The 27,874-nt window shown below is 44.4% G+C and overlaps 2 protein-coding genes across 5 annotated transcripts in view; one reads left to right on the top strand and one right to left on the bottom strand.

Annotated features, from left to right (window-relative positions):
* Nucleotides 1-456: 456 nt before the first annotated feature.
* Nucleotides 457-17,078, top strand: REC114 (REC114 meiotic recombination protein). Its single transcript, XM_042824128.1, has 6 exons — nucleotides 457-651; nucleotides 1,165-1,254; nucleotides 10,449-10,532; nucleotides 14,264-14,458; nucleotides 15,550-15,618; nucleotides 16,836-17,078. Exons 1-6 carry the CDS (start codon nucleotides 457-459, stop codon nucleotides 16,995-16,997), a joined length of 795 nt encoding a protein of 264 aa, XP_042680062.1. The 3' UTR covers nucleotides 16,998-17,078.
* The window catches only part of NPTN (neuroplastin), a 47,001-nt gene continuing 35,830 nt past the window's right edge, over nucleotides 16,704-27,874 (bottom strand). For 2 of the 4 annotated variants that reach the window (XM_042824123.1, XM_042824125.1), the window contains exons 5-8: nucleotides 26,921-27,194; nucleotides 19,115-19,136; nucleotides 18,554-18,627; nucleotides 16,704-18,155 (exon numbers count right to left, since the gene is read on the bottom strand). In XM_042824123.1, the coding sequence (XP_042680057.1) occupies nucleotides 18,567-18,627; nucleotides 19,115-19,136; nucleotides 26,921-27,194 (357 nt within the window). In that variant the 3' untranslated portion in view covers nucleotides 16,704-18,155; nucleotides 18,554-18,566. The remainder of the gene's footprint in view (nucleotides 18,156-18,553; nucleotides 18,628-19,114; nucleotides 19,137-26,920; nucleotides 27,195-27,874) is intronic. The other 2 variants (XM_042824127.1, XM_042824124.1) reach the window with 2 other exon arrangements.

The raw sequence follows: 27,874 nt of genomic DNA, 5'->3' as shown, positions 1-27,874 counted from the left end.
GCCATGTCCACACCGCGCAGCCCCAGCAGTCCCTCAGCCCACAAAATGGCGGCTGCACACACCCCTCAGGCTGCGCTTCTCTCCCTCGGCACAACCAGAGAGCTCCACTGCACCATATATGCATGGATATGACTGCAATCTGGTGTGTAATTAGCTATTAGGAGACAGGGCGATAGGCAGCAGCCTGCACCCAGAAAACTAGCGCTCTCAAAAGGAGGCACCAAACCCCACAAGACGGGTACCCGGCACTGAAGAACAGCAGCACCACGCCTCGAGTCCCCCCGCTTTGCAGAGACGTGCACGAGCCCGGGCACGCTGCCGGATTGGCTCTCGATTCTGCGCTGCGCGCTGATTGGTGAAGAGAACCACTCGCGCGCTCCTTCTTCCCTCCTATTGGCTCCTGCTTCCCGCCCAGCGCCTGACTCCCCGCCCGCCTCCTGCTCTCCCTCACGCAACATGGCTACGCGCAGGGGTCGTTCGCGCGGCCGCTCCCAGGCGGCCCAAGCCTCCCCCGGAACGCCCGAGCGGCCGAGCGGCGCGGGCGGCACCTCCCTGCTCGCCAGCGCCACCACCTGGCCCCTGAAGCGCTACGGCCGCTTCTTGTCCCCGGCGGACAGCGAGGACGGGGAGGGAGGCGGCCACTCCTGGAAGGTGACGGCGTGGAGCGTGCGCGGTGTCCGTGCTGCTGGTCCTGAGGGGTTCTGAGGGCAGCTGGGTGTAAAACAGCGACAGCAGGGGGATTGCGGGCACCTGCTGCGAGCCTGAGACACATCACCCAGTCCAACCCCTGCTAAAGCAGGTTCCCTGCAGTGTGTTACACGGGGGTCCGGGTGGGTTTTGGACACCTCCAGGGAAGGAGATCCAGCTGTGTGGGCAGCCTGTGTCACCCACTAAGAATTTTATGTTCACATGAAGCTTCCAGTCAGTGCTCGCTGCCCCTCGTCCTGCCATTGCACACCACCACAAAGCCTGGCCCCGTCCGCTTGGCTGCAACGCTGTAGGTATGGCTAAGCACTGATCAGACCCCCCTCCAGCCTCCTCCGAGCTCAGCAGTCCCAGGTCTCTCACCTGTCCCTGACTCCTGGCACCCTTTCCTTTTGCACTTGGGAGAGTCTTGTTCTGCACTCGAAAGGCTGTGTCTTTACTTTGTGAATCTTTCTAAAGGTTTTTGAATCAAACGAGGAGACTGGTCATCTTATCCTTACCATTGTTGTTTCTGGCCATTTCTTTATTTCCCAAGGAAGAACAGTGCTGGTAAGTTGTTCAGTTTCTTGTGTATAAAGAACGTTTCTCCTTTGTTAGCATTAATAATGGCTTATTTTTCCCATCTGTTTCATGTTCTCTCTCCCTATATTTTGTTTTATTGTATGTGTGGAAGGTACCACATAGTATTCAGTCTTTTCATTTAGAGCAACACTAAAAGTATTATTTCATACAGAGGAACAGTATTTCTTCTGTGTTTCTGCAAATCTAGTTTAAGACAACAGTGCTGCAGAGTTTGATAGATGCTATTACTTCTTTTTGTCCAACATAATTCCTCAGCCTAAGAAAAACAGAATATGGCCTTTAGAAATGGATAAAAATGTAACTTCTTGGAAGGTTTGCTATGTGGTCCAGCCAGTTTCTTGCCAGTCACCTGTTAGTATTTTGGTGCTGATCAGTTGGTTTATCACGTGGCATGTTTTTGTCTGGTTGATTTTGATGCTGGGTAGCCTAACATCTCTCTTACACTCTTGGAGGCAAAATAACAACTTCAGATTGTGTCAATTGATTCTGCTGTAGATTGTGTTTCAGTAGGGCTGTTTACTAACGGTGAAGATATCATTAAACACCTCACCTAGAAGGAATTGGTTTGATGCTGAGATTACTCCATTCCCTGCAGCAGAGAAGCCTGTCCTGGAAGGTGGTATCCACTTTGAACATCAGTATTCAGTGATGACAGCAAGTAGGAATTGGCTGATAAAAATGCTAGCAGGTTATGACAAACCAACAGAAAATGCTGCACTGCTAAATATACATATTTTTAAATAGAACATGTAAGTGGGTATGTGTAAAGTTAAACATTAGTTTTTGCTGTGCCTCTTAAGAAGTCTTATGCTTAAAGAATAAAAGCATAGAGGGAGAGTCCCATGTAGACATTCCAGATTTTAAGAATCAGTTTAAAAATTCAAGATATCCTTTACTTTTGGGTGTGTTAAGTGTGTCAAATAGGTGATGAGTGAGCTAACAGGGAGGTGTCTGGATGCCCTTTGTGCGAGACACGGTGTTTATATACAGTTAGGAAGAACACGTTGAATGTTTTTGGATGAGGTAAAAATGAAAGATGGAAGATATTACAGCCTATTTTGAGTGTTGAAGTTGTGTGGAGCCAGTAGTTGGACTCATTGATTCTTACGGGTCCCTTCCAACTTGGGACATTCTAGGATATCTAGGGATACAATATCTATAATATCTAGGGATATAATAAACAATGAATAAGAAAAGGAGTTGGAGTAATTGAATGCACAGATACTTAATACAGAAGCAATTAAATAAGAACTGCCAAATTCTGTGGGGAATGAATCAGTGCAGAATGCCCCTCACCTGGGACTGGTATCATTCTAGTACCCTGTGTACTGACTAGCAGGCTTGTATTGCTTTGTACCCTTGAAATAACCATTAAAAGCTAGCTGAAAGACTGCTTTAGAAACTAATGAAAGAGAGGAAAAGCATGGACAAGAGCTGTAGTGCTTTGACGACTACACCTGGCATAGACAGTGTACAAAATTGGTAATGTACGCATTTAAAAACCTGACTGCGCATTCCTTTGGGTGCACATCTCCTAGTACACATAATTGAGGTCACGCTGTAGATATTCTGTGCATACAGAACTAATTGCATTGTGAATTGCATTGCTGCAACTTGCCCTATGACTACTCATCTCTCTCTGCAAGAGCCCACATTGGAGTAGTCCTCCCAAAGTTTCCTCTTAAGCAAATACAGCTTGCTGAAAAACCAAGCAGCTATCCAGCTATTTCTGAACACAGGTGGGCATCTACAGCACTCTGTTGGGTTTTCAGTTCACAAGTGATTTGGTCCAGCACATCTGGCTGCTTGGACTTGTTCCTTAAGCACATGCCTTCCCAGAAGGATGTCCCTTTCCTCAGTGCCATGCAAGACTGATGTGCTTTGATAAAATTCTTGTGCTTAGGACAATCCCAATCCACAGGTATCCTTTGAGGCTTTGAAGAACAGGCTGTGGAATCTGTTTGTATGATTTTTTTTTTTATGATGATAGCAGTTACTATCATCAACCAGAATGATGCGCAGGTATTGTGCTGAAACGGCACAGGCAGCAATGCTGCTGGCCAGATAACAGCATTGATATCACAGTATGTGTGGCCATTACAGAACCTCTGAACAGTTTTGTTCAAGTAGCTCACAGGGACACCAGAAATTCTATGTCATTTCAGTATCACTCAAACTGGAACTGCAGAGGCCACTGGTGGCAAAGACCTTGTTGCGATGCCGTGTCACAAGACAACTGCCATGTCATGCAATCTGTGTTGTTGTTGCAGAAATAAGCAGACTGTAGAAGTGGTGAATCTCACTGGTGCTATCTCCCTGTGGTCTCCAGCTCCCAGTTGCCAGAAACCTGTCACAATATTATAAACAGGCTTTGCATGACTAAATACACAGCTCTCCCTTGAATCTGTCACAGACCACATCTTCTCGCTGGGGGTCCATTATAATGGACATTTTGTCACGTGGGATAATGTGAAATTCACAAGTTTTGCTCCAGAGAGAACATATCAAGTTTGACAGAGCTCTGCAATTGTGGGAAGTACACAGCTCAGGTTTTTAAGATGTGTGTTCATTTCTACTTGCTCCCATGGGCTGCTGAGTATTTCCTTTTCAAGGATGAGGTGTTCTGCAACACAGATACGCCGCCTTGCTTGCACCGAAATTCCCTCCGATGTAAATTACAGAATTGTTTGAGTTGGAAGGCACCAATAAAGGTCCAGTCCAGCCTCCTGCAATGCACAGGGACCCCCACAGCACATCAGGTGCTCAGAGCCCCCCAGCCTGACCTGGTGTTTGCAGGGGTGGGGCACCACCACCTCTCTGGGCAACCTGTGCCCTTAGTGTAAAAAAAACAACTTTCTCTTATATCCAATCTAAATCTCTCCTCTTTTATTTTGAAACCATTTCCCCTAAAGAATAGTTTCTTGCTGTGTGGTAACTACGTCCTTTAAAAGTTGATGTTGAATCTTCTGATCCATTTTCTAATCCTTGCTTTTCAGGCCTTTTGATGTACTACAGGCTCCTGATTTTGAGGGAACTGGATAATGGCTACTGTAGCTTTACCTCTGATCCTTTGATAGGAGGCACAAGATCTGTGTGTAAGCGTTTCCAAACACTGTTGCAGAAAAGTATGTTGTCCATGATGTGAGGTGACCAAGCAGGGCAGTCACAGCAGTCCCACTTTCTGCAACACCCCGGAGAAGACTGAAGGTGACCTTACTGACTCTGGGGTGCACCATGTAGGCTCTTTGCACTTTACAGGTTTTAAGGAATGGTAGAAAAGATCTCCTTGTAAGAATGGTGTTCCTTGTGTAAACAAGGCTTAACATGCACTAGAGATGTGACATTTAGCTCAAGAACCACTGGATGTTTTACGCTGATTTGAATACCAGAAGTCTGCTGTAGTTTGCTAAAACCCAAATGAACCAGCCACCAACCTGCAACAAGCGCTGTTCTCCAGTTTTCCCTCTGTAAAATTTCTGTGGCTGGATTACAAAGGCATTTTCTTTTCCTGCAGTGGAAATCCAAGAATGGAAGGAATCCTTATCTAAATGCAAGAATTCATTCCATGGTAAACGTTCCCAATTTATTTATTTATTCTGATTGCAGCAGTAAATGAAACCTTGCCCAACTCCAAGAGTTTCAACATGAACCTAAATAATAGATTAAAAAAGAATCATAGGATATCCTGAGTTGGAAGGGACCCATAAGGATCATCAAGTCCAAGCCCTGGCTCCACTCAGGGCCACCCAAAAATCAGACCACATGTCTGAGACTGGTCCACGTGCTTCTTGTACTGCAGCAGCTTGGTGCTGTGCCCACTGCTCGTTCCAGAGCCCAACTATCCCCTGGTGAAGAACCATTTCCTGACAGCCAGCCTCATCCTCCCGCAGTGCAGCTCTGTGTTCCCTTAGGTTCTGTTGGTGGACACCAGAGAGAGGAGAGTAGGGCCACCCCTCCAACCCCCTTGTGAGGAAGCACAGCGAGGTCACCCTTCAATCCAGTTTTTATCCAACATTTATCACAAAGGTGATTAACTGAATATTTTTAAATGGGCAGTACTGTAGTATGATGTATTCTCACCTCTTCTAGTGTGAAATTGGAACATGCTAAAATTGGTGTGGTAACGGCTTCATATTATTTTGTTTTGTGCCTTCTGTTTTCTTTAGGAAAAGTCAGAGTACATCTGTTCTTCAGTGGTGTGTGTGTTTTATAAAAGCCAAAATGAACCTTTTTAGCTGCCAGCGAGTTCTTGGTGATGCTAGTAAGATTGTGGGTGGATCTTTTTAAAAGTCTAGAAAAAAAATATAATTGGTTTCATGCTGAGAAGTGTTAATTTCAGACTTCGTATTTCATAGAGAAATGCTCTTTTTCATTCTGCAGTAACTGTCAGTGGTGGTTGGACTTGGTGCTGATCGGGTCCATTTATGGAAAACTTTCAGTGCATCTCCATTTGCACACAACTGAGGTGAAAAACAGTTCAGAAATGGGAACGTGTGTTTCATTAATGGCTGAATTAAGCTGATGCATTTGGGGAAGAACACTCAGGCATTCCTGACTTTGTATCAACGTATTTTCTCTTAAATGCTTGCCTTGCAGTCCTTACCGTTTTCTTAAAGCAGGAGTGTTGAGGAATCTTTTCTTAAAAAGAAGTAGCTCCGTAGAGCCAGGTGACTGTGATCTGTCTGTAAGGTTTATAAAACAGTTACAGAATGCTCACATCTAACAACTTCAATACATACAATAGCCCTACAGAATTATTTTAATGAGTCACAACATAGTGAGGTATTCAGTGAGTTCTTTTCTGTCAGCCTTTTCACTAATGAAATCTGAAATACTGTGTTCTTGCCAGAGAGAGCCCTGCAGTGTGGGCACTGAGGCTGAGCACTTTCAGAGCAGGCAGAGGAGCGCGCGCCTCGTGCTGAGCACTGCTGCGTGGTGAGGTGCTGTTGTTTTGACATGATTTCAGTACCTGAAAACGCTCCAGAACTGCTGATGAAAGCAAGTCCGTGCTGCTGGAAGGAGTGATTGTGTGCAAGTCCAGCGTTTCCAGCAGTTGCCCAAAGAAACCAAATTATTTACTTGTATGAGTAAACTCCCAAGGAATGGGAATGCTTTCAAGGCCGTTTTAAACATTCTGTAATGACACATCCAGAAATGACTACCTGTGAGCAGCCAGATGGGATGGAGGGTAAATAGAACTTCAGAGCCTGCAAGATACAAATCCATCACATCTAATGTACATCAAAGGGGGTCTTGTTCGTGATTTTCGGTGTTTCATTTGGAATTAAATTGCATAACATGCTTACAGGACCTGTTTTTGCAGTGTAGCCTAACAGATGGGTAGGAAAATCTCATTCCTGCACCCTGTAGGTAATGGAATTTTAACAGGAATACCTCCACAGCCTCTCCAGCAGTTTCTGGCTGTGCTCTGAGGACACATTGTGTTCGCTGTACGCTGCACAGTTGTATACTTTATTTCCTGTCCTTCCTTCAAATCACACATCATGAACGTTTTACTTCAGTGTTTTATTGGATGCAATTAATTCCCGTGCTAGAATCCTTAGTACCCTACAAGTTAAACAAATTGAAACTGTGACGAGGGTTTATTTAATAGGATAAAATGAATCAGAGTAATTGATTTGCGACATGATCTTTGGAACTGTAAGTCAAGCATCCTTAGAGCCCTCCTGGTCTGCTCCTGACTTCCAGTAACTGAACAGTTCCTAGGGTGCAGTAGATTCTAACCTCATGAATTAGGCAAGTGTTCAGCATCCGTTCTGATGTTCTTTGGATGTTTTCTCTTTGGAGCACCTGAAACTGAGTCCCAAACTTAAATTTTAGTTTGTTTCAATGTGTCCTGTTGACATGTTCAGTTTGGATAAGCTGAATGTCTCTGTACATTAGTTTCCCCATTTATATCTGCTGTATTGACACATTCCTGTTGTACAGTGATGACTAGCAGCAATAATTAGTTGTAAGGGGTTCTGATCTGTACTATTCTTTTGCCCTTCATTCTACTAAACTGAACTACAGCAGCGATACATATTTATGAAATAATTAGCATAAATTATTAGCATAAATTAGCAAAAAGTACTTAGATAAAGTACTGATTTAACAAAGTTTATATTTTGTATCAGGGCTTAAAGAAGAAATTTCTTGATTTGACTTACTGATGGGATGCCTTCAGGAGCCTCAGCCAGCTCATCTCGTGAGCAAACTGTTCACCTTTCTGGGTCAGCTGTTATTGTTTAAAATTGTAGCTTAAAAAATACATGTTTTTTCAAGTTCTAACTTAAAAACATATCCAGATTTGTCCTGAATCAGGGGTTTAAGTTTTGTTGTTTGCTCCTTTGGGGGGCTACAGTAGGTGTGTGTCTGTGGGAGCTCTGTAGAAAGCGAATGCCTGGCAGTGGGAGCTCCTGCACCCAGCGCCTTGGCAAAGGACAGCTGTCACCGAGTGCCCCGTGCAGGGTTGCCTCAGGTGTGTCCTGCAGTTGGTATTTGCTTTGGCTTTCCTGCTGTGTCAAGAAAACCCTCTGATCAGCTCTCCAGAATCAGAGCTTAACACCAGCATTTAAAATCAGGCTTCTAAGGGACTGGGGATGAAGAAATTGCATGCAGAGAGATAACAGAGCTTAACATCCTTTTATTCCTCCTTAGCTTGCAGTCTGTCTGCCGTGACTTTTTGGCCTTTTCTCCTTTCCAATTCCTGTTCTATATTCTGAAGATATGGCTGAGCCAGCTGATGCTTACACCAACTAAGACCTGTGTTACACACAGCCTGAGAAGCACATGGCTTCTGCTATGCATGGAGCTCCCCAGAGATGCTGTGGCAGTATTTAGATTGCTGAGACAGATACAGAAGGAAGGAAGGAAGGCATCTTCAGATTCTGTGATTCTCCTTCTGCATGTGTTCGTCTTAACATAATAATGAGGGTTTGAACTGAATTACTTTCAGAGATTAATTTTCACACCTACTGGCCTTAGGATGGAATTCAAGATTTATTTCATAGTCATTAATGAAAAAAAATAAATAAGCAGTTTTCTGTGTTAGCTGTGTTCATATGTTGCTTAGCACTTTCTAGATGACAGAATAATGGAAGATTTGTAACAATAAGCAATACCTTGCACCACAGAACAAGGGCCTCATTATCCAGCCACTTTTTCAATGCTGAAGTGTAAAACCAGAACAAAAGTTGTTCCCAATTAATGACAGGACTATGTGGGTGTCAATCTGGAATAGCATTATTGGCTTCTCTGCCTCTTGGGTGATGTGGTCACGTCTTGTCCTGTTCCTAAAATACATGGCAAGCGTCTTGCTTTGTTTTCTGCTGTCATTTATTTTTTCTCAGGGTCCTTCCTTGGAAGGACTTTTGTCACAGATGTGTGAAATTGTTTCCCTTGAATGCAGTGTTCGCACAAGCGTGACCCTGGAGAATGGCATTAAGGAGGATGTGCACGATTGAAAACTAATCATCAAACTTAGGAAATTACTGCCACTTGTATCTTCAGGCTGCAAACTGAGGTCTTTTGTTCCTGCCCAATTTTACATCTCCTTTCTGTCTCGGTTCCCAATTAATCTCCTACTGCCATCTGTCTTTGCTCGCACTCAGTGCTGCTCAGCCGTGCTCCACTCTGAATGCAAAGCAGGTATTGGTGTGGCCTGCCTGAGGGAAACGTGACCACAGCTGCTTGGATCTGTGTGTGCACAGCAGCACAGGGATGGCATCACGGAGCTGCTGGTACCATCTGTTTCTCTGTGCACATGGTGAGAGCAGATTTAAAGCTGATCCAGTTACCGACGTGAGGGATTTAATGGTGGAGTCCATTCTGAGTAGTTCTGTGACACTGAGTTTCTCCAAAACATCCCCTCTCCTTTTGCACCAAACCAGCTCTGTTGTACTGCTCAAGTCACGCACCAAATTTTCCTATTTGCTTTCACTATTTTTAGGTTTTTTTCTGCTTTGCAATATACAGTCATCCAGATGTACAAGAGGAAAGGAAGCTCTTTCTGTTTTGTTCTTCATTTAGTTAATTAAACTTGAAGAAAATTCAATTTCAGTTAATTAAATTTGGGGTTTGGAGTTGAATAATTAGGTGCACAAAAATAATGCTAACTGCTATTTATTTCTCTGGCTTGCTTTACCTCAGAAACAGGTATATAAGCAAAAGACAACCTGGGAAACATCAGTGTAACTGGTAGGAAAGTTAAACATTAGCTGCCTTTTATGATCTCTGTGAAAATGGTGATTATTTTAAGGAGATTTGTTCTACCGACGTCTTACAGAGAAAGGAAGAATGCTATAAAAATAGGCTTACTGTGAGAACAGCCTCGTGTAAACAAACAGATCGTGTGCAGCTCGAGCGGTAAGCGGCTGAAATGGATGGAGTAAGCAGGAGGGGCCACGAGTTGAAGAAAATGGCCTAGTGAAAGGGTGGTACCAGAACTGCTCCTCCAGCAGCCCTGGCTGTGGGTAGGAAGCAGTCCTGCTCCAACTCGCATTATTTCCTGGGTGGTTTGGTTGCCCAGGACTCAGCCCGGCTGCTTAACCAGAGTGCGCAGCTCTGAACGGACCCGCGTGTTCTGAGAAGGTACGGATATTCCTCTGAGTATGAAACACACTCAGCAGCCCGAAAGGGGGGAAATAAGTTCCTTGTGCTGCTGAGCAGTCCGTCACATTTGAAGAGATGGTCAGAACTGGAGTATATGAATACCAAGTTATCCAGGCTGCTGCTTGTTTACCTGGATTCCAACTGGAGAAATGCCTGCCTGGCCCTCGGCGAAATGCACGAGGTCCCATTAGTCGGGATTGCCTGCCCTCTGCTGCCTTCTCCAGCAACTTCACAGGCTTTGGGAGGAGAGGTGGAAGTTCTGCTCTGGCTGGCTCATTGTGCATCTCAAGGTCACTTTCATAACGTGCATACTAAATATATATGGAAATTAGAATGTGCTCTGACAGTTGTTACTGGAGCTACCAATTCCAATTTAATTCAGCGTGGTAAAAATTACTTATTGGCAGTTGTTCAGTAGATACAAAAATGCCCGTACTGAGACAACAGTCATCTTCGTTAGGGTTTAAATTATATCACATCATTTGAGCGCGTAGTTTGGAGTACTGTAAGTTTGCTGTGCAAGTAGTTTGTGCTCTGCTTTGTTTCAGGAGGGCTTCTCATTAATTGACTCCCAGAAGTGGCTGAGGATAGCAAGACGAGCAGACTGCCTGCTGCTCCATGCTCAGTCAAAGGTAGGGAGTTACAATGCAGTATTTATAATTGCTATCAGTTCTGGCTAGCTGATGTTTTTCAATACTGGATAAATTAAACCAGAAACTTTAAGGTCACATAAACTGTGTATATAAATTAAGAGTGCTGGTATTTTTTTCTTTGCTCTTATTTGTTGTTTTACTTTAGGTATGAAACAAACCTGGATTGAATCGTTTGTGTCTTTTGTATCTGCTGCTCCTTGAGGCTTTCAGCCTCCTCAGAGTTAGCTGCTAAGACAGCTAGGCCAATATTTCTTTGGGATTCCATTTGCCAGCCTGAACATCAAAGCCTGAAGCAGCCAATGCTGGGAAAGCCGCACTGCTAACAGTTAAAAAGATAAAAGCAATCTCTGCACATACAGAATCCTGCTGCCTGTCAGCCACGCGTCTCTGTGGCACATGAATATACCCAAACAAGTGATTGAGCCTTCTTCTGGCTACAGATAGTAGTGCCAGTCTGGTCACTCACACAGCTGGTGTGGAAGAGATTGGAAGGGACCTGCATTACTGTCTCCTTCATGAAAAGGGGTTGGTCAGACATGAAGTTGGTAACAAGTGTCACGTCTTTACTTGTGTATAAATCTCAGTTTTCCTGGTTGTAGAGCCTTTCCAGGAGCTCTTTCAGAAACCAAACCTGTCTCATAGTGAGAATACCTCATTCTTTCTCCCCGATACGTTCTGCTCTTTGTTGTTTCAGCCTAAACAGCTGCTTCCAATTTAACTCTCTTTACTTGATGAGGGAATTCACCTTTAGGTTAGGAAAGGAAGTTTTGGAAAGAACCACACATTCAGTGGCTGCTAGAGACCACCATGAACTCTAGGAACCTCTCAGAACTATTAAGGCATGAAAACATCTCAAGTGCTCTTTGTTGTTCTGGCTTTTCCCGACAGGAACTCTTGCAGGAGGCGTGCAGTAGGTTATTGTAATTGCACACAGCAATATCCAGGATAGGTGAGAACTGTAGAAAGTCCTCTTCTCTTTGGATCTTTTACCTGGTATCTTCTCTGACAGATGCACAGCTGTTCTTTGTCATAGGAAATTACAAACCAAGCAGTATTGTTTTGCAGAGAGGGATGCCTTGCTAACTTCAAGCTAAATGCAGGTGTGAGGAATGACAACACTGTGCAAATACAGGGACTCTCCCTGTTTCAGAATGAGCCCAGACAAGCGGTGGCACTAGGAAATGCAAAAATAGGTATCTTCAGCTGTTTTAAATTCATGGGTTATGTTTGCCTGTACCCAAAACACCTTTGCTGTCTGATTTTTGACAGATTATTGTTATGAAATGTAGAGCATCACAGAAGACTGTTGAGCTGTCGCAGAGTAATTAGCTCTGGTGAATCAGACGATGACCAATTTCCTTCACAGCTAACAGAATCACCTCCTCAGCCAGCATTAAGGGACTCCACTGCATCTCACAAGAAACAAAGCCAACAACGCTGTGATTGTGAGGCTTTAACAAAGCTCCAAGGGAAAGCTTTCAGGAAACGAGGAATATTAACGCTGTCTTAAATGAATGTGCTGCGTCTGAATGTTCACTTACCATAAATTCTCATGACTTAAAGTGGACTTAATGGTATTGCAGTGGTCCTGTCATGCAGTTTCTCACGTTTGTATCCTAAATTAGAACTGAAACAAACCCATAAATGCTGTCAGTGCACATAGGTTCTGTGCTATTGTTCAAAAGCATGTTAAAAAAAAACAAGTAACGCAAATACAGGAGGGCTGCCACACTGTGCAGAGGGTTGTCTAAGCCCTGGAAGACCTAAATAAGGACAAAAAATGTACAAGAGGAAGCAGAAGGCACTGAAACAGTGAAAGCAAAAACACCACCTCCTCTATTTGAGGGCACAAAACAACTGTGGGTCATGTGCAGCTAAATATTGCATTATTATTTCTGTCTCACCTTGTGCTACTCTATTTCAGTGTGAATTCATTTTAGTGCTTTCCATTATTTTCTGTACATGCTTTCTTTGCTGCACGTTACAGCTTTGCAGTTGCAGAGTATTCCATCTCCAAAAAAAAACCTGCAGAGGGTAATTGCTGGGATTATGCACTTCAGAAGAAACTGAACGTTAACACACTGGCTTTTCATAGTCATTAATGCTGTGTTCTCAGTGAAACCCGCGTGCTTCTTAGCAAACACTTTTCTAGTAGGGCTCTCACCTGGCCGACTGCGCATCTAAGCTCTACTCTGAGAAACTTAACATACAGACCTTCAAGGTATGCAAAGAAATTACCTGTCATGGATCAGCACTGAAGCTCAGACGTACTGCTGGGAACCTCATTCTGTGGAACACACATGTATTCACATACATACGCAATTATGAAACCGTACCCATCAGATGCACGCATGCATGGAAATGAAGGGGAAAAAAATGTAAAGTTCACAGTCTTCTGCTTATAACCAGGGGGCTGTAGAGGCAACTGACAAAGGCCTTCTTTTAAAGTCTCCAAAAATAATTCAAATTAAGATGCAAGCTGCCGTTTTCTCACGTTAATGAGAACTGACCTTCCTGGCATATATCCACAGCTCAGTTCTCAGTTATGTTTTCTTGACTCAGATGACTCCTTCATTAATGAAACGTAAATTGAAATCTGAGGAAAGCTGAAGGCTCACCTAAGCTGTCTTAAGTCCAGAGAAAGCCCACCCTTTTCCTGCTACCTTAGCTGTGTTTTATATTTGCAATTTCAAGATCAAACTAGGTCCTAGAAATACAACCAGCAAACAAGAGCGTTCAGTATCTATCAGCCTTACATCAGCTGAAAGTGATTCAGACTGTTACTGTGCCTGACAGGCTGTGCATGTATTTAAAAAAATACTACTGTTCAGCATGACAGCTTACACTGGGGATCAGTTTTGCTCAGCTGCTTTGTTTGTACTACTTGATGCAGTTCTCCACTTTACTAAACAGGAAGACTGCATCTGTGTACGTCTGCCATCTTGTGTGAAGGACAGCTGCACCGAGCCACTCTGAATGTCAGTCAGCATCACTGCCATAGCAGCAGGCTAAGGCTGCTCCTCAGCACAGGAGTTTACAAGGGCTGATTTCAGACTGAGGTTACAGAGGAACTTTCCATTTGCGCAGTACTTCTGCTGAAGCATTTCAGTGTCTCTCACTCCTTATCTGCATTAACTTGGTTCAAAGAACAGCACTCAGCTGGAAAGCTACACTGAATTTGTTCATTTAGCTGTGCACGGGCTTGCTGGGTGGGTAAGGCTGGGTCTGAGGCAGAGACATAAACCTAAACAATACTGTTCCCAGACCTCTTTGCTTATACTAGATACCAGATGCGCTTGCTTTAGAGTCATCTCATTTTCTGTGACCAGTAACTGGTCAGTGCTGGTGCACCCTTACAGGATATTATTTCCAGCAGCAATAAGAACTTCAATTCACTGCAGTCACAGTACAGACAGTGGCAATGCACGTTCACTTGGACAGACCTTTAATTAGGTGACAGGTGACCCTGTTTGCTTGCCATTTTCTCTTATTTATTTTTGCTGGACTTCAGACTGGGGATTATATTCTCATTCAGCTGCTGAGATAATAAAAATACAGCAGGGAAAACTTGTTTCTTTGTCTTTAAGATGGAGCAGCAATCCAAGAATTAATCAGCTTCTATCTAACTATATCTAATAGAGGCTTAATTAAATCAAAACATGTTGAGTGGATAGATGAGCAGTCAAATTAATTTCTCCCTGATTTTTCAGCAGAACGAATGCCGCATGTTTCGAGTTCAGTTTGGTGGAGATTCAGAAGAGCAGATGCTGGAACACTGCTGCAGCTGCGTTCAGAAACTCGCAGAGTTTGTGCCGGTTCAGGAAGCTGATGAACTAAGCCAGAACCTCTGTTACAGTCGCAGCCAAGTGGAGGATACTGAACAAAGTACATCAGTGCTACGTGCCGTAAGTAGAGCCGTTCTGGGAGGCAGCGACTGAAGCTGGCTATCATATTCCTGCTTTCTTAACCTGCCTGAAAAAGGTTAACAGAACAATGCTGAAAAATTGCTTCTAGCTCCTCAAGTTGGGAACCACCTTGCAGCTTCTCAACTGAATTGTACTGCTTATGAGAAATTTAAGTAACCGTGACTTAAGTTCCCCTTTTTGTGTTTACCCACTCCTTCTCTCCAGTTTTATTAACTATAAATATGGTCATCGTATCCATTTTAGCTACCCTGACACACTTAAAAGTGATTTCAGGGTAGGAAAAGAATGTTTGCCCTCCCCACGGCAAAGAATTAAGGTGACTGAAGGAGGCAGATAGTGCTGCTGAGGATGACTAATTCTTAAATATACACTCCTGGGTATTCAGAGGATCTCATTCACCAGCTCTGAAAAGCACTGCTGTAGCTAACTTAGCCAGAAAACCTCTCGGGTGTGTGATAATATATCAAGAACAGCAATGGGAACAACAAAGTTTTCAGCTACATCATTTTTGAGAAGCCCTATATTGCTGGACAGTGAAAACAATATTTGATAGAGAAAATTAGAGGTGCTGAACATATTGCTGATTTGTCTGTGCTTTGGATTTTAACTCATCAGGAAAGGAGTGAAATAACAGAAGCTAAATGAAATATTTAATGGCAGAACAGAGTTGAACACCAGCAGTCATCTAACAGCATCACTCAGAAGTGACTGAAAACCTCATTCCAAAACTGAACTGCCACCCTGAACCATCTTTTCAGCAATGTAACCCATGGGAAGTTAGAGAGCATGCTCCTGGGGAGCGTTCATGCTATTTCTTTGAAGTTACTTCCAGCAAGTAATTTAAGCTACTTGGTTTAGCTGTGACAGTTTAACTGCAGGCCCATTATTCCTTGTCTTTCATTTTTAAAGAATTTAACAGATGTGCTTTCAGGTTCCATAGAAGAGATGCCTTTTTACTGCTCAGCTGAGCCACTCTTCCTTTTATATCTCCAAATGGAACCACTTCCCTTCCTGCACATGCTCACACTCTTCTTGGTAACAAGCAATTTTCTGCATTTGATGTTTTCTAGCCAGATGAGCCTCTGCCAGATTCCTGCACAAACTTTGGAGAAAGAAGATCTACAATGCAGCTGGCACAGGTAAAAAGGAAAAAATATGTATAAGTTAGATCCTGTAAGTGAAACTCAGGTGCAGAGAAAGCTGTCTCATGCTGTAAACATCTGCTAAGAGTCTTCATTACACATCAGGATGCTATCAGGGCTACTGTCTATAGCAACAAAACTGAAAACTGCCATTCTTCAGTCCCTGTGTAAGGTGGGTGCATTATCCCTGCTTCTGAGCACAGCTTTCTGCTAATGAAGCTTTCATTTACCACATGCTGTAATCCTTCTCTCCCTTGAGTTACTGGCAAATTCCCGTCCACCAAGGCTCTGATACAGTTCTACACATCATCTACTACTTGCCCTCACACTCTTTTATTCAGCTTACTGCAGCTGTGCTGTGAACTGGGATTTCCCACAAATTACAAAGCTTGTTCAGGGTTTCTTCCCCCAGTTCAGCTTTGGAGACATAACCCATCCTGCTGCTGCTCCGGAACACTCTGGAGCTGCATTTCTTCATTCCTACCACCCCCAGAAGGTAGCAGGGATCTCTGGTCTCAGGTATTCTCTCCAGCGTTGTTTTTTTTAAAACATTTTTAATAACAACACCAGGATAACAGCAAGACTTCTGTGTGAACCACTGCCATTACTAAGAATAGGAGGTCTTTTTCAGTGCACACAGATACAGCTGTACTCCACGTGTCAGTATGCACAGTCTGCCTGCCCTCGCACTGTTCCATGTTCAAGCAGCAGGAGCTGGAGGAGCTAACAGCACTCCTGAGCTGCCCAAAGGAGGTGGCATGCTTCAGCCCCACTGCTGTTCAGAGCTTCCAAAGAGGCCACGCTGGGCATCTGAAGCACGTCAACCCAAAGGCAGATCCCTCCATGACACGGTGACCACTCACCTTTGCCTCCAGCTGCCCCTCTGGGTGCCTCACAGCAGTGCACACCCTTTGCACAGGATCCTTTTCTCTCGCACAGAATGCAGTCACTGCATCACATTGTCCAGGAAACTGACATTTCTGAGGCAACTCCTGCACAGGCAGCTCTGTTGGAATTGAAGTTCGATAGGAGAGAGGCGTTCCATACATGAGCCATACAGGACTGAAAGCATTCAAACGGTGTAATAACAAGGCAGATGCATCTTTATTAAATGCCGAAGGAAAAAACTTGACGTAGCTGCATCATTACAAAACCCACGTGGCGCTACCTTGTGTGTACGAGATCAGTGCAACAGCGCTGTCGTTCCTTTGCAGTCTGTGCTGAACCAGAAGTCTGAGCTGCCCCTGCTGTACCGGCATTCAGCGTGGAGCGCGCAAGAGCTGGGACCCTTCATCCGCTTATGCCTGATGGACCAACACTTCCCAGCGTTTGTGGAGGACGTGGAGAAGGAGCTGAAAAGACTGACGGAAGGCTGAGCCACGTGTGACGCGTCACCGCTGCAACGCCCGCTCTGAGGTGCACAGCTTCAATGCCATTAAATATTTGGAAGTCTCACACATTTTTGTCAGTGTTTTATTTTTAAAAACAGGTGAATCCACTTTTTTTTTTTTATACATCATTGCACTTCAACAAATACACAGAACACAAGTTCATGCATCTACAGTTACGCACATCATGAGAACCCTGTTAGGTCTATTTCTACAATCTTTAAATCATGAGAAATTACAGTGTCAAACTAAAGATAACTAGTTGCATAGAATATCACCATGCTGTAACGTTTCATTTAAACAAAAAAAAATTATAAAAGTCTGCCTGAATTGAATGTACAAGAATATGTTGAACACATCAGTGCAAAAGGATTTGAGAATTTACATGAGTTAACAAAAAAAAAAAAAATCACTTAAAAAGCAATCATATATATATATTTATAAACTGAAGTTCTGTTTTTGTTTCAACTGCATTTCACCACCACCTTGCTGAACTGCTCCGGCTTCTGACGTCTGACCGCAGGACACCCAAGTCTCTATAGGTTAAGCCCTTAAGATATATTTCAACTTAGAATTCCTTCCCTACGCACCAGAACAGCATCACCCTCTCATCTACCAGACATACAGTAAGGAATGAACATCAGCAGCTTCAAAATGAAACACGATTACTGGATTTTGGTTTTTCTCCTCCCCCCAAATATAAATATATACTGTATATATTTGTAAGTCTCGCCGTACTTTACAAAAAGTATCACTAGATGGCAGCAGTGCGTTTTTGAGCTTTGCCAATTTAACAGCTACGGTAAGTAAAAAATGGCGCATGCGTGATCCGACTTACTACTTCTAATGTTTAAATATAGTAAGGAGAAAAAAAAAAAGCAACATTCACAGCACATCAAGCCCAAAATAGTTTACACCTTCTACACTGAAGCAGTATTAAAGTTTATCTGACTAGGTCATCCTTGCAGGAGAGGCTAAATAAGGCATGCTTTAGACAGTCATATTGTTGCTCACTTGAAAAGGAAGAAAAAAAAAAAAAAAAAAAAAAAGGGAAAAATCAGACAGAACTGGAGTTCTAGAACCAAGAGTTCCAACCCTTAAATTTAGCAGGTCATATTGCCATCAGTCTCTCAGAAACTTAAAGCTCTAAAAAAGAAATGAGAAAAGGTGCTAGTCAATGCCTGACAGCATTTCCAACATCGCATGCCACAACAGTACGTCAACAAAGCGCTTAACATCCAACGCGGTCTTAATGGAGATAGAGGCTTTCCGACCAAGGCTAGCTTCCTTAGGGGAGTTCTTTTTATTAGTGATGGTAGCGATTACGTAGAGCTAGGGAGCTAGGAATCATTAAACTGCCTGCGTGTCTCATGAGAAAAATCCTCGATACCCCCCCGTGCTCTGAAGCGTGCCAGGAAGGCACATGCCATCCTCTGAGCAGCGGTAACTTTAGCACATGGAATAAGTTTACACATCCAAACCATGACAGAAAAAGGAGGACTTTTAGTCTGCGCGTTTCTGAGATGTGTGCAAGTCATACTTACATGATTAGCATTTTTAATTTGTGTTTCTCTGGCGTAAGTTTTTATCTTTATGATTGTTTGTAGAATTGGTTTTCCTGGGGAAAGAAAGCACAAAAGAATAAAGATTGACCAACACCAACCAAAATGTAGGAAAGTCTGTACATATTCAGTTAAACAGCATTTCATCCTTCCTTCACCCCAACTCCTTCAATGATATTTGCTTTACTGAGTAAGGACCTGGCAGACTGCAGATCCCTTTACTGTGTGCTACCTGACAACAAACCCAGCAGCCACCATTCCCAAGCACCAGCGATCCAAGCCCAATTGAGCTGGCTTTTTTGTGCCTCTTTCCCTGGCAGTTTTTCATCCCTTGCACAAAACTCAGGCCAGAGATCAACACAGAGGCTTCAAAGAATGCTTTTCGTATTTTATCACGTTGTTTTTACTCAGCAATACCATACACTGAGCACACTGATCCATATTAGAGCTCCAGCATCGCACAGAACATCTCTTAAAACACTGCAAACTGCCACAACCTGCAGAATAACCCCAGTGATGCTTTTCCCCTTAAAGCACACTTACATTGGCCCAGCTGGTTCATCATCTGCAGCAAGAGTTCAGGTGCAATCCAGGGGAAGACAAAGGAGGGAAAGAAGAGAGAGTCAGTGTTTGTACGACACGCCAGCTGAACTGCAAACAGCAAACCAATCTATCTACAGCATTAAAGGCCATTCCGCTCGGTAGTGCAAAGATTCATGGAGTTATTTTCAGGATTCGAGTTTTAATGGCTGGTATGTCGCTTCAATGGTTTTAGTTAACACTTTGAATGCTGGTCATGAAGAACTGCAACTGTAGCGGACAGATTGTTGCAACATGGTCAGACTCATCTTGTCCCCAAGTTCCAGTGGTTCAATCTTATAAAAATAGATGAGAAGACAAACCAACATTTCAGTTGTAAAATCCTGCTGTTTGTTTTCTGGGATTCATTTTTTAAGCCATCTTTCAACTGCAGGCGGCTCATTATCAGCATATACACAACAGGGTATATATGCCACATGCTTATCTTCCACCATGGATGACGCAGCCTTTTCCCACTTTTCTCATCATCTAATTGGAGCAGACCAGGTTAGGAGGAGATTGAAGGTTCGGAACTTGATTTAAGGATCCAAATGCAGCCCTCGGATAGCAGCCTGAGGAGCACAGCTCTCACCACCGGGACAAACCCCGGTGCTGCGACACCTCCAGACACAGGCTTCAGCTAGAGGAAACTGACAGCCTTGTTCTGCCCGAGCCTCCTGGTCAGAGGCCAAAGGAAAACACTCTCTTTTAAGAACTGGACAAACAAACGTCTGCCAATGTTAGGAATTAGCTCTTTCGTGGCCAATTAAATATTTTTCAAATTAAAAGAGACCTTATTTTTCCCCCAGTCTGCAGTACAGAAGACAGAAGTGCATTTAAACAGCAGTACAAAGTAAATCCAGAAAGTCAGGGTAACGCTCTGTAGAACTATGTTTTGGGGCACCAATTCACCACCTGCTGTTTTAGCATCCCACAGTCACCTCCTGCTGGGGGGATTTTTCACTGACGCCTTTAGAAACTCTCAGCAGGATTCCACAAGGGGCTTGGTGCACATGAAGCAGTTATGGAAGTTACAGTCTGAACAGTGCGGGCATCCGCATGAGCACACGCCAGGAGTAATGTCTGTCGAGTGGGACATTACTCCACCTGTACCTTCAAGGCAACGGATAGGCAAAGCCACTGCTAGCACGGACAGTGACCAGAACGAAAAAATATTTCAACAAAAATAAGGAACTAACCACAAACCAAGAGCTTTACAGCCAAAAAGAACATACTAGCGACACACCAGTGTCCACAGAGGTCCATTACCAGCAACAGTACACTATCGGACAAGATACAGAGAGAACTAGGACCAGTAAGGACAACCAGACATCAATGTGCTGTTGTATATACAGTGGAGATATACAGAGACACATCAGGTACTGGGACACAAAGCACAGCAGAGTGAATCTAGAGGCTCCTTCCACCAACATCTTTTGGTTCACAAAAGATCTCAAGCCGGTGCGGGGAGCCTGGCACGGACAGCGAGCCCTTCGTCCCCAGCCCACGCTGGAGCGCCATCGCTGCCTGCCGGCCTTCACACCCTCAGCTCAGCTTTCTACAAGCCTAAGCGACATCTTTGAGAGTTTGTCTCACTGAACTTCAGTGATAGCAAGCTGCAGTGTTAGGATACCAGTCCTCTCTCGCTATGAAATAACCATTTGATCTTCTTGCTGAGGATATTTAGACATGTATTTCAGATGGCGTGTTCAAAAAATCATAATTCACACCTATAAAGGCTGCCAGCAAAGCGTTTCCCTGACAAAGACCCAACAGAACGTCTATCAGGATACTTGTGGTTATGTATAAGGCCACCACGTGCCCCATTCCCTTCTATCTCCTACACGTGACCGAGGAAAACTTATTTATGCATTAGTTACTACCCCGGTCATCCGTATCACTGCTGAGAAAGCAACCCTAGTACAGTACAGACAGAGATCGAAACCTGAGCGAAATCAGGGGGCAACAGAACGACAGGAAGAATAAGTACAAAATCAGGTTAAATAAAATAGATTAAGAACAGCAAACTGAAATCCAAATTAGTTGTGAATGTGAATGAAGTTGTAAGAAGGTGTTAACATTATGACTTGTGCACTGTATAGACTGAAGCGGAGATTAAACAAACTCCAAAGCATGCAGATCTCTCACTTACCACCATTTTTTAAGGGTATGATGCAATTGAAGGGGGAAAAAAAAAAAAAAAAAAAAGAAGTCATAGTAACCGACAAATATCAATATAACTCAAAACCTTTATGCCAGAAGAGCTGCCCTAGAACCCGACGTCTCTAACCCAGTAGCATTTGAAACACTTGGCCATGGAAACACGCCTCCAGTGTGCTGCTTCATTCCATCCTGCAGCTGCAGGGCTCCTGAAATGCTGCCAGGTGATTTCACAGCTGACCAAATGAAGCCCCCTTCATTCATCAGGAAGTGGCTTTTTAGTTGGGGAGGGGATCTGCAGAGTCCGACAGATCACTGTTTACGTAATAAAGCTTAAGGTGGGTATAGCGATTATCTGCTTAGCGTTGCCCTGAAAGAGCAGATTTCTGAACTGGAAGAATTGCTGCTATCTTTAGCGCATCGTGTACGGAGCGTAACCAAGCCTTCCAGGCAAGATTTCTGGACGTTACAGCTCTACAATGATCTACAGACAGATTAGCTGTAGCCCCCTCTCGTACCAACTGCCTGGAACAGACCCCAGGCTGAGAATGGGCCATAGGTTGTGCAGGGCTGCCCTCTGCAAGACTTCTCACTCTGGCACAAGACCAGGACCCACCTTGCCAAACATGAGCTGCAGCATTACTGAAGCAAAGAGCCATGGTCAATTCCTGCTTGAGCACGGGTAAAGAGGGCCAGCATCAGTACGACATTTACAGCTTGCCAAGCAATTTGCCAGAACTACTACAGAGGTTGCTAGGGAAGTTTCATATTTAAACCAGCTGAAGATTTTGTTTTCTGGGAAGAGGAAACTGGGCCGTAATTTGACAAGTTTTTAAGGAGGACATTTGTTAGAATTTAAATGGGCTTGTCCAAATTAAAAGAAAGCCCTGCACGTCAGGTTTGGAATAACAAGCTTCTCTTTTACTTCATTAACTACAGGAGTGTTGGAGGGAGGGACGTGGCACACAGAGGCACCCATCTTGTTCCACAGAACAAGCCAGTAAAGGTACAGCAGTTACTGTGAGATGGAATGAAGCAGAAGGCAAAGACGACCCTCTGGCCAAGGTTACTTACATCAACCTCGAGGAATTCTGCTCCTAAGCGGCGCCCAACAAATCAGTACCAAGGCCTGTGGAAGCCATGGCCTCTGATTACTGCTACGATACAACAGTGCTTGCTTTTAGGTATGGTTTATAGCTACAGCCTCACCGTGTGCCTGATCATTTTCTCCCTTGGTGAACTTTACGTGTGGGAGAGAAAGGTGCAGATAACAGGCAAAAACAAAAATTAACTTGTTACAAGGTAAACTGTGTCAGTTAAAACATTTTGTTCTTTCAATTACTTACAGTAATAGCAGGAACAGGGAAAGTCAAGAAAAAAAAAAATGAGTATTAGAAAGAATGTGGGGATGTGAATGGAACTTCTGCACAGCCAGAGCAGAAACGTATTTATGGAAAATCATTGCATCAAGCTGGCAAATGTAAAGGGAGGAATGGAAAAGCATGTATTGTAACCCAGGTGCCTTATGGCTTTGGACTAAGGAGTATGCAGAGTATGGATTTGCAAGTAAAAACTGTTTACATTCCTGCAGGGGAATGTAGCCAAGGAGTTTTTACTTTCTACTTACCCCAGAACACACCCTTTAAAACAGCGTCTTTGCTAATTATAGGCTAATTATAGGCTAATTTGTCCAACCACAACAAGAAAAAGCACTTTCTTTAGGCAAGTTTGATGCACTACAGCAAGGTCACACATCACTACGTCTATCAAAAATAAGCAGCTTACGCTATACCACAGAGGAAGAAAAAGCTATTTACTCCCTTTGGTGGTCAAAGGAAGTCCAAGCAACTTGCAAGCTGAGCAAAACGCATCAGCAGTCCCCTGCTCGAACGGTCCCCACGTGCATGCAGTGAACGCCAGCACCTCTGGCCTCAGCATGCCACGGTCATGCAGCTCTCAGCACCAAAAGCCCCTGGAAGCTGCATGTCACCCACCCGCCCCAACGGTACCAAACCTAGCTGCTCTCCACAAACGGCACGTGGTCCGCAGGTCAAAACCCTCATTCTGAAGTGAGGCAGAAATTCAAGCGCAATCTCCCACCCGTTCCTCCTTGCAGCACATAATTTGAATGCCAGATGCTGACTGCAGCCACCCCTCCGCCCACGAAGACAGGAAAGCCCCCGGTCTGCAGGCACGTGAGCACAGAGCTGCGCTGGGCACCCGCTGCTGCCACCTCTGCACCGCACAGATGTCACGGTGCAGGAATTCTTTTCCTGCTATGCAGCAGCATCCGAAGAAACAGACATCTGAATTATGCGAAGGAGGAAATGTCAGCAAAGGAGCTATCGAGCAGCCCTGTGCTGTGGCATGAAAAGCAATTAAACCAAACACAAAAAGCAAGGTTCATGCAAAAACTGAAGTCAGGAAATGCCAAAGTTAAAGGACTGTCCTTGCTCCTGAGGCATGGCAGTGCTTATGATGGAGGCCACAGCTCCTGCCTGGCTCTGAAACCTGAGCGGCCTCACCCTGCAGCTGAGCTGTAAGCTGAGAAGTGCCCCAGGTGTCAGCAGGTGCCCAGCACCGTTACCCACCCGAGGGAGGTGGTGATGGTGCGTGGCAACAGGTAACTTTCAAGTCTGCGGAACACAGTGATGAGGGAATTAATTCCACTGATTCTATTTGGGCTGGGCAGGTAGAGTTCCCAAGAGCTCTGGAAAGCACCCCAGGCACCTTCTGGGACAGAGAGAAGGTCATTCTCCAAGCAGCCACACCCCCCAGGCCAAGAACTAGGCACTTCTGCTCAGCATCAGTTACCCCAAGTCTCTTGGGCACATCATCCAGATTTGCTCTCGTTTTCCCTTATTCAGAGCAATGTGCTGCTTGTCATCACTGCTTTTCTCCAAAACTGTAACTTCTTGAGACACTCTTAGAATGCCATTTATAAGTCACCACAACTTGAGAAGAGAGAAGAGAGGGGCCAAACCCAAGGATTCTCAGTGAAAAGCCCAGCTGGACACAGGAGACATTCCAATTCTAGGGAGAATTAACATTAGGAATCTGAGAGAAAGGAAAAGAGACCACAGCAGCTGCCAAATTACATTCATGGTACATAATGTGACGTTCAGACGAGCATCTAATTCATACTCTGTCAGGCAGCCCATCAGTTGCTCCTTGGCAGTACTGCCACTGCTCACTGCAGCACGCACAGGCAGGCATACTGGTTTGGAAACACCGAGTTCCAATTCCAGACAGCACCACTGCATTCAAGCATTAACTTTGGCATTTCATAACAATGTATTTAAAGTAAGTGACGTCAGTGTTTTACTTAGGTTATTCCTCAAGTGTGGAAATCAGCTGACTATCAATGATTTCTCACGCAGGCAGTCATAAAATGCCCTGGCTTCTAGGGTGTTTCCCACCACAGCATCACAGAATGCTTCAAACGCACTGAAGTGCAAGAGTGTCCAACCAAATACAGGACTTAAGATAGCTTTTTAGTTGAGATTTTATGCCGATTTTCTCTCTCTGTCCAAGCAAACCGAACACATAGACTGTGATATTCAGCATTGAATTTTGTCCTCCAAGAAAGTGGGCAGAGAAAACAGATGGGCACCCCAGAGCATCACTGCTCTCCAGGACTCCAGCTGAGCTGCCTTTCAAATAACAGCCAACTGAGCAAGCAAAGTCAGTGACCTCAGTTACCCGGCCCATCATCTGGGACACCTCCATCAGAGATGATGAGCCTGGAATTCTTCAGGTGTCCGGAGAGCAGCCAGACCAGCCAGGAAAACTTCAGCCACAGAACCGAGCCCGTAATGAACCCCAGTGCATGCTTCACCTCTTCGTGAGGCTTAATTGCCCTAACACCTCATTGCGTTGCAATCTGGTCCAGTCAAAGCCAATTTCTACTGGATTAAGGCCAATTCATGTTGCTTACAGTAAGGATTTCCATATTAATTTACAATCACTGATGCTTTGTTTCAGCCCTAGTGAAACCAAAACCATGACATTCTCCAAGTGTCAGTTTGAGAAACACAGCCACCAAAAAATGAGGCAGGATTCTCCCCGGCCATCCTGATACAAAAGTCAGGCCAAAATGGCAGAGCAAGAGAAGCACAAGAGGACATTTAAGTGTTTCTCTGAAATACACGTCAAGTTTTCTGGGCTGGTTGAGAGCCGCTTTGAGGACAGACTGCTGGCCATAGAAACCCCCTCAGCAACCACAAAGCTGTTAGAAGCAGAGGTACATGCACTACACGGTTTAAATGCTGCTGGCTACACACCTGGGAACAGTCTCAATGCATGCTCTGTAAGAAGTCAGTAGATGCCACCAAGGTCGTTAAGATAAAAGCTACTTTCCTCTAGGTATGCACTATTTAAGAACATTTTTTTTTTTTTTTTTTTATCAGCTATGGAAGTGATCCAAGCCTCAGCCTCAGCACAACCATTTATTACTTGTAAGATTTCTTCCTCCGTTCGCTAAAACACAACTTGGGAACAGCGACGTCGTTCTTCCCAAGCTCGACAAGCAGATCGATGTTTCAGCAGCTATGTTTCCATCCCAAAAGGCAAACGTCTTGCTGTGCTGCTCCTGAGCCCTTGTGCAACCCAACAGCGAGTCACTGCTGCACAAGCTACAGCACAGCTGCCTTTGGAAGCTATGTGTGGTGCTGCAGGGCTTGTCCAACCCAGGAAAAGCCCAATGACTCAGTGCTTCCCCGCACTGACTCAGCGTGTTCCCCACTGCAGCACCTGCTCCTTCATTTGGACACGTCATGCTCCTACAGCAAGCAAGATGGCATTACCAGCTGTTTCTCGCAAGGATTCCTCGGTAAGTTTTCTTGATAAACACTGTAGTAAGCAACTAGGTGTCACTTGAAAGCATTTTTGTCAAAGAGGTTCTTTCAAATACTCATTTTAGCTTCAAACCGCCCCTTTTTCCCCAAGGAAGATATGCAGAAGAAGCTCAAAAGATAGAACAGGCTGTTTGGTACACAAAGAAGTTGCAGCTAATCACTGTTACCGAACCTAAGAAGCTAATCTTAAGAAAATACAACTCAGTGGATATTAGTTAGTTTCCAGAGCATTCCTTAAATACATTACTAATTCAGTTACACACTAAAATAAGAGCCCTACCTCCCACCTCCCCACCCACCCCCTTGCAAATATGACTCTTTTTTTTAAACATCTGTGGTCCCACTCCCTTGCAGCGTCACGTTTCCTCCCGAAACCTGCCCAGTGTCTGACCCAGGCACCACCAGGGATCAGAGCATTTCCACGTTTCCCCACGCTCTGTGGGACTGACATGAAGGATTTCATGGCCACTACGGCGAGAAAGAGACAGGGGCACCAGAGCCACCTGGTGCAACAAAACACTTCACAAATACTGTTGTAATTCCCCTCCCATCCCACAGTCCAAGGTCTGGGGGACCCTCTCCACTTACTGGGTTTAATATTTGGAGAGTGAACAGATGAAGGCAAAGAGCTCAGAGCTGAAAGAACTGTGCTGATGATCCTTCCTGCCACAAAGACCCACTCTGTTCTGCTTCTGCTTCCGTAAGTTTGCTTTGCTTTTTTCCTCCTCTTACAAGCGGCTTTGAGCACACTTACCGTCTGGGACTTCGTCTGGCCGCTTCCTTTTCTCATAAATAACTATGATGAAAACGAGGATAAAAATTTCTGCCAGGATCCCCAGGAAGGGCCAGAGAGGAGCCAAGTGGCTGCGGACACGCAGGATGGTTGTGACGGACGCGGAGCCGATCTGGTTGGTCGCGTTGCACTGGTACTCGCCGGGATCCTCGTTGATCTGTAGGTTCGTGATGCTGAGCTCGGTGTAGTTGTCTTTATTTGAGATAAAGAATCTTCCAGAAGAGTTGTTGATGTCCTGATAAAAGAAGAGAGGGGGGAAGAGGAGAGAGAGAGGGCTTTAGTGAGTTCTGATGCCAATTTGCATTTCTGCATCATGGAAACCAGAAGAAACGTGATGGATTCTGGCAAAGAAGCTGATACTTCAGCAGAACCTGCTACCAGTGTCCATTCTGTATCTCTCCCTAAAATGAATTATGCTTCAAACACACACAAAACCACATCAGCTTGACTGACATGCTGTATTTTATCCTGCTTCAACAACAGCAGCCAGGGAACGCCAGCGGTGGTGACCACAAATGCAGCACAGGTTAAGATTATTCTACACTGCATAAGATTTTCTCATTACTTAAGATATGGTGGACTTAAAGTCTTGCATTTGTGTTGTTTTCACACATAGTTCTCACAGATTTGGGGACAGGGCAGTTAAAAACACCAAACTTCAGGAACATTCAGAGAACAGGAAATTCAAGGCCTCACATTGTTTCTACATTTGAACAAAAGGCTTCCAGACTTGATAGGCTTAAAGACAAAGTACAGTGTGACCTTCCTGTTCCTGAAAGTTAACTGTGAATGAGTTTGTCAGATAACTTCATCAGAAAGAAAGCCTGTGAAGAGGCCTTCTGAGCACCCAGGTCTCTGGTGACTCACAGCAGAGTCACCCGTACTGCACTGCCCCATGAAAAATTAAGCTCCCAA

Source organism: Centrocercus urophasianus, unplaced genomic scaffold, assembly GCF_019232065.1.
Source record: "Centrocercus urophasianus isolate 14NV4802_14NV808 unplaced genomic scaffold, USGS_Curo_1.0 seq_23, whole genome shotgun sequence".
NCBI classification, from domain to species: Eukaryota; Metazoa; Chordata; class Aves; order Galliformes; family Phasianidae; genus Centrocercus; species Centrocercus urophasianus.
The sequence above is the reverse complement of the archived record's forward strand: the minus strand, read 5'-3'. Positions and strand labels throughout refer to the sequence as shown.

Excerpts from the sequence above, each read along its gene's own strand:
- REC114 (XM_042824128.1), top strand. The coding sequence starts at position 457 with ATGGCTACGCGCAGGGGTCGTTCGCGCGGCCGCTCCCAGGCGGCCCAA. Across the intron at positions 10,533-14,263 it reads TGCTCCATGCTCAGTCAAAG|CAGAACGAATGCCGCATGTT; the intron begins GTAGGGAGTTAC and ends CTGATTTTTCAG. Across the intron at positions 15,619-16,835 it reads CTACAATGCAGCTGGCACAG|TCTGTGCTGAACCAGAAGTC; the intron begins GTAAAAAGGAAA and ends GTTCCTTTGCAG.